At 37.7% G+C, this 6,873-nt stretch overlaps 1 protein-coding gene across 1 annotated transcript; it reads right to left on the bottom strand.

Annotated features, from left to right (window-relative positions):
• Positions 1-5,643: 5,643 nt before the first annotated feature.
• LOC116145709 lies at positions 5,644-6,379 on the bottom strand. Its single transcript, XM_031431157.1, has one exon. The coding sequence runs from the start codon at positions 6,181-6,183 to the stop codon at positions 5,719-5,721; it is 465 nt and encodes a 154-aa protein (XP_031287017.1). The 5' UTR covers positions 6,184-6,379; the 3' UTR covers positions 5,644-5,718.
• Between the last annotated feature and the right edge of the window lie 494 nt (positions 6,380-6,873).

Genomic DNA, 6,873 nt, shown 5'->3' on the forward strand with positions numbered 1-6,873 from the left:
CGAGCTCTACCGTGGTTAGCTCGCTCAGCCCGTTCTCACGGCACGCGATGTACATGGCCACGGTAATCATATACATGTTCGGCGTGAGTTGTATTGGCGCGATCTCGAAATGATCCAGGATTGACCTGACAAAAGGGTGGAAAGGGATCAACCCCCCACCCTTGAAGATGTCCTCGGAGATCGCGGCCAACCCTAGTGGCAGATACTGAGCTGTGTGTGTCCTATCGCGGAAGACCTCCACTCTGATCGCGTATTGGTCTATCACCCTTTCGAGCTCTTCCTCGGTAAGTATCAAGAAGATCTCCCAAATGGGACCCGTAAGAGCATCCTACATGGGCGAACTGGTCCTTTCCTCAGCTCTGGTCGTGGGGGGGTCCATTCTGCTACAGTATGCAAAAGCGACAAGTAGGGAACCATTCAGTCCTCGTACATTATCTCGTATGATGACATGGAGGGGAAAATAAACATTTCCTCCCTTAAACCCTAGAAAAACCCTAACATAATACTTAAAGGGCCACCATCAATGAACCTGACTCAACAGAGAATATTTCATCTCTGATGAGATACCAACGGACAATCGTCGCATGGTGACTATTGAAAGCAAAATTAAATCAAAAATAGGAGAAGGGATTTGTCTTTACCTCTTGAGATGAGAAAGATTGGCTCTTCTACTCCGAATATCAATCAAACACCACTCTGGAAAGCAAAGAACCAAGATTTGCGAAAGTTTCTTGCTCTCTCTGAGAATGAAAATACTGTGACTTTGCCTGAAAGAAGCTTGGGGTTTATATAGCTGAGGAAGTGGCGCTTTGGTTTCCCGAAGTCAAGCGACTTTGGGCGGAAAACACATCTTACCATTGATCGCGACCATGTGTTTTGAATCAACAAAGAAGAGTGACCGTCATGCCTCGAAAAATCAGATCGTCATCCCTTTCCATTGAAATACTCAAATGATAGCACGTACTCAAATGATAGCACGTTTTCCCTCATCCACATTTAATACGCCCACGTCCGCATTTAATGCTTTGATAGGGAATGTCATTTCAGCATGCCTCGCATTTAATGCGTATGGCTGACACTTATTACGCTTAAGACACGTCTGTCAGAGCAAAAGGTGCTTCATTTAATGTATCTGCTGCAAAAGTGCAACGGATAACATCTGAAGAGGTCGTTATGAAAAACACTTTTCATTTCGTAAGTCGCAAAGCGGCGTAACTCTTCAACCTCGTCTCACGTTGGTTGCGAAGCAATGTGATTCCTCAACCTTGACAGATATCAGTTGCGAAACAGTAACCACTTAACCTCTTGAAGGTTGCTAAGTGTAGACAGGTCAGAGATTCCACCCAGGTCGGAACCATCATTATAGCATTGGATACCCAAATCTAGGTCGCTGATTGAAGGTCAAAGATCACCCCAGGTCACATGCGAAGAGATGTCTTTTCGACCTCTTTCATAATCAAGTCTTTTTGAACAGCATCTCTTCGAGCACGTCAGATCAAGGCATTTGTAATTTCCAAGGTTCAATTCTCCAACCTTAAAAATTAGGGGACTTCTATTATGCCTGGAAAAGTAAGGCTGACATAGTGCCCAGTCAGTGCAAGTGGTCAAGGTCTGGGCAGATCCTGCAGCCATTCAAGCACGGCCACGTCGCATGATGACGTGAGCAGCATGCTCCTGCCAGTGTAGTGGGTGCGCGCCAGACTGACGAAAGGCTGGAGGTCGTCCACGTGTCCAATCTCTGCATAAAGCAAAGAGATCACGCGAGTAGGTGGATAACAGGACGCAAAGGAAGATCTGCACAGTATCTGACCCTTTTTTTACGAATTCAGTAATCATTACCTCAATATATCCCATTATAAATAGAGAGCTCCTCTCCTGTTTGTGGGATTGGCTCATTTTTACTCTTGATTAGTCATCTTCTCTCTGTAATAGCTCTCTCTCTCTCTCTCTCTCTCTCTCATTTGTATTCTCATCAGCTCACCACGCCGCGACCTGATCCTCTAAATATAAATACAATATCATTGGACGTAGGATTCGTTTGTTTAAGCATCTGAACCACTTTAAACATTGTCTTGCCACCATTTACAATCTCAATCCTCCATTCACGTGTGTCTTCTGGGCCAGCTCAGCATTTCACATGTGCGTTTAGTTGGTGTCAAAATCGCGCATCAACAATACTAAACTCTTTTCATGGTGAAACTCACAATAAAGTTATTACTAGCAAATAGCAATTGTTTAAAAGATTTTGTTTTCGGTTCACTTTACTACTAAGTTCTAGTTGTATTTTGCTTGACATTATGGTTGATCACAATCACCCTCAAGGAAATGACGCAACAGGGTTGTAGAATGTTTCATTTCTTTAAGAAGAAAGATGAGGAGAACTATCTGAAGACAATGTGACCATGGTAGATGTTGATTCAAGAAAAAAGATTAAAAGCCTACTCCAACGGAAACGCTTCAACGATCTCATAGCGACTCTAGCTTTGTAAGCTCTCATTAACCTTCACATACTAAACAAATAATTTTTTATTATAACTAAGCAACAATGGTGTTTTGTTATCAACCTTTTACTAACAAAGCAGGGTTATTGAAACTTGCAGTCAAGTGAAGAAGAGGACGAAAATGGGGAGAAGAAAAAGAAGAAGATGAAGCAGGGATTGAAGGAACGGATCAAGGAGAAAATCTCTGCTGAAAAGGAAGAAACTACAGAGAACAAAGACTCTTTCATTCCAGTAGAGAAATTTGACGAAAAACCAAATGCAGAAGCAATTCATCCAAATGGCAAAAAAATTCTGCAGTTTAATACAGGGGCTTTAAAATTCGGGTTATGATTTGGGTACCTAAAACCCAAACCGATAATTCTGGTATCCGGATAATCGGTTCGGGTGTCGAGTACCCTTATAGCATGACCCAAATATTGAAGTTAGGTTGGGTAAAGGCAAAACCAGTTCGAGTACCTAGTTTTGCACACCCCTACCTATTAGACATTATTAGTAATAGAAAACTACTGCGTTTACAACTCAATCACAAAACATTTTCTTACAACCCTAACTTAGCAATGATTGGTATTATTACGTTAACTCTCACCATACTCAAGACACTACTAGAAATAAACGGTCGTTTTTTCAGAAGGAACATCATTCCTTCATAGGGAATGATTATTTATATCACTCCTTATGAAAGGAATTATTATTCCTTAAGGAACAAGCATTCTTTCATCAGGAATGGATGTTCATTCTTTTCATAAGGAATGGTTATTCCTTCATAGGGAACGGTCATTCTTTCTGTAAGAAACGACTATTCTTTCATAAAAAATGGTCATTCTTATGAAGGAACAGTTGTTCTTTCGGTCTAGTCAAAATCATTTTGTGTCTTCGGTGTGGTAGAGTTGACGTGATAATGTCAACTCAACTAATATATCGAAGTTGTAAGAGAAGTTTGTAAGAATAGATTGTAAACGTATAACATTACTCGTTAGTAATATTATGGTAAACAAACAAACGTGTCCAATCTAATATATATAACTTAAAATAAACATTAACACATACAATAATTAGGGTTCCAATTGCTGACAAAATAAGATTTTTTGATGGCATAGCTGTATACCATAACAATTAAGTTCTACTTTTACGTGCTACTTAGCTGGCCAACACATGATGCATTTGTTTGTAAACTATTTCCACTTTAATGTTTAATTTTACACTCAAATGTTTGCCGATCCAGACTATGAATTAATACTATATTGTTGTTGATTTCAATTTAATTCATCTTGTTTGACCCATTTAACTAATAAAAATAATAAAATCTGATACAATATTTTTATATATAATTTTTTAAACAATAATATTATCTAATGTTGATAATTATATTGTTAACAATTTTATTTTCAGATTTATAAGTGAGAAAGATGACAAGAGGATAGTTTGAGAAATAAAGTCGTGCTGTATGTGATTTTCTTTTGTTATTAATTAAAAAAGTTGATATATAATTATGTTATTGAATATAGAATATAATTATTAGTTAAAATTTATACATTTTTGGGGCGGAATAAAGCAGATCATACATTAAGAGAACGAGAATAGATCAATTTCAGCATCCCCCATTTCACTACTTTTCATACCCATTATATTAATTTGCAATGTTTATAATATAGAATAGATCTCTATCATCAAATCTATATTATAATGGTAGGCTGAAATATCGAGGGATCAAAAACAAAAAGACGAATGAATGCCAATGAACATCAGGGAAAATGGGGTCGGTGTTAATTGCAACTTTTATAAATTGACTGCTGGAATCTCTATTTAATAAGATCGACAAAGACACCTATAATTTCTTCTCATTATATTATCTCAGAGCCAACCTGATAAGAACATCCACTACTCTTTTAAGTTCAACTCGTTTCACATGGAAACAAACAGGAGTGTTTCACTTTCATAACATCCAAGAGCAACATAGGGAATGCCACTTGGCAACCGAATATACAGTATAAACCTATTTAAATATATCAACTAAATATCATATATTGGTACCTTCTCTACTCTACCACAAGTGAAGATCACAATCTATATATTGATTGGGCACATAATGGCTCTTAATACTTCTCTAACCTAACCTATTACCAATTAATAATAGTATGTTTGTAGCACTAGCACATAGTGTCAGTGTACAACTGATGAGGGAGCAACTAATCAATAACTAGCCATGATAAAAGGGCATTATTATGAAAAAAAAATATATAATTATAAGAGTATCACATCATTCATATTACTCGATTAAGAGTTCAGTGGTTATATATATTAGCAATTGAGGAGCTTTTCACTTAGAGGGCAATTAAACCGAAGGACTCTAACTCAAGATATTTTAAATAATATATGCAAGATCAAACCACTCGACTACCCAGAGGTACCTTAACCTCTACCACATATATTGGTACCTTAACCACCCCTCTACCACAAGTGAAGATCACAATCTATATATGGATTGGACACATAATGGCTCTTAATACTTCTTTAACCTAACCTATTACCAATTAATAGTAGTAATATGTTTGTAGCACATAGTATTAGTGTTACAAAGTAAAACTGAGTGACAGTATTAGTGTTACAGTGTAAAACTGAGTGAGCAACTAATTAATAACTAGTCATGATAAAACGGCATTATTATGAAAAAAAAAAAATTAGAATATAAGGGTATTACATCATTTATATTACTCAAAGTAAGAGCTTAATGGCTATATATATTAACAATTGAAAAGGTTTTTACTGAAAGAGCAACTAAATTGAAGGATTCGAACTCAGAACATTTTGAATAATATATGCAAAACACCCAAAGATAGTTAAGAAATAATTTTTTTACTATAATCAAATGTTACTAGTACCAAATCCAAATCCCATGTTATAGGAGTCACTTTATATATTGTATACATGGGGTGAAATAATCCGACAATAAATTGGCTCTGCCTCCAGCTACTAACATTTCCATTCAGTCAGGTGAGTAACTAATAATATGTGTCAGAAGATAGAGACTCCGGTCTATTGTCAATTTATTTTTACCCATTTTTTAGAAACATCTGCAAAAGCATACGGCATACACAAATACCATGCATGCAACTCTGTCACAATACAACCCTATTTCCCCTACACCAAATCTTACCAGTACAATACAAGTACGACTACTCCTTTAACAACTCAAGAAAATTATTGATTACAGATTGATTTAGATGGTAAAATTATTTGGCTCACCTTTTTGTGATGAGAAAAAAGCCGACGGAAGTGATCCCTCAATCTTTCTTGGGGAATCCAGAGACCGTCGAACCAGATGTTTCATGGCAGAAATTAAATCTTCAGTAGGATGTTTAGGCGGACTAGAAGATCTGAACTGCTGACAGAACTTCATGTGACGATTCAGAGCTTCGTGAGTAGTGATCATTATTTTACCTCTCTTTGACCTACAACTCTCGTCTTTAACTGCCTCCGCACACAGTCCGCATATCCACCGTCCTTCGTACCGCTCCGCCACGCCGGCAATGTACGCCTCCGTGTACTCCTCCGTCAGTCCACAGCATTCGCATCTCGCGAACACTATAAACTCTGATTCACGTTGACTGCCACTGCTATGCTTCCTCATAACCACTGATGAAGAAGCTGATTCGGCGTCGTTTATGATCACTCTTGTAGCCATAGATTCATATACCGTTATTTCAAAATCACTTCGGTTACCGAAATTCAAAACTCTTTTGAAATATTATCTCTGTTGTAAGTAACGGACGAGGTAACCGTTGAGACTGCCGAGATTATCTCTCCTTCTCCGGCTCGCCTTCTTAAACCTTTTCGTACATGAACAAAACGCTGCGTTTCATGTACATTTCAGACCTTCAATCGGCTCTTTACTGTAAATGTGGAGAAATTGCAGAGAAAAAAAATTTCCTTTTATATCTGTTTCTTTTCTTCCTTTAGCCACCAATCATGGGCAGGTCGTAAGCCTCTGATATTGTTCACGTGTTTCCTCTACGGCAGGGTACACTGTAACCCTGTGATCCCTATTGATTTGATCCTGGTTGTTTGGAGACTTTTTCGTGTTAACACGTGGATTGAAATTAGTGGTTTTTGTTAATTGTTTAATTTGATACTTGAAGCAGGTGATTTAAAGGCTTTAATGCCCTGCGAATTTTGGAGAAAGCCGTATCCAGCTGTCAGGACAATGACGTTTTTACGGGTCGTGCAAGCCAAACGTGCTCTTTCCAGGAATTTCTTTTCTTCAGACACGCGCTATCTCAGGCGAGTGTAGCTGTTGTGTTTGAAGTACAGCACCAGAAATTTGTTATTGACACTTTTTTTAATTCTTATTCTAACCTTAAAATAATGAATTTAT

Source organism: Pistacia vera, unplaced genomic scaffold (assembly GCF_008641045.1).
Source record: "Pistacia vera cultivar Batoury unplaced genomic scaffold, PisVer_v2 Contig465, whole genome shotgun sequence".
Lineage (NCBI taxonomy): Eukaryota > Viridiplantae > Streptophyta > Magnoliopsida > Sapindales > Anacardiaceae > Pistacia > Pistacia vera.

Coding starts and splice junctions, on each gene's coding strand:
- LOC116145709 (XM_031431157.1), bottom strand. CDS start 6,183: ATGGCTACAAGAGTGATCATAAACGACGCCGAATCAGCTTCTTCATCA.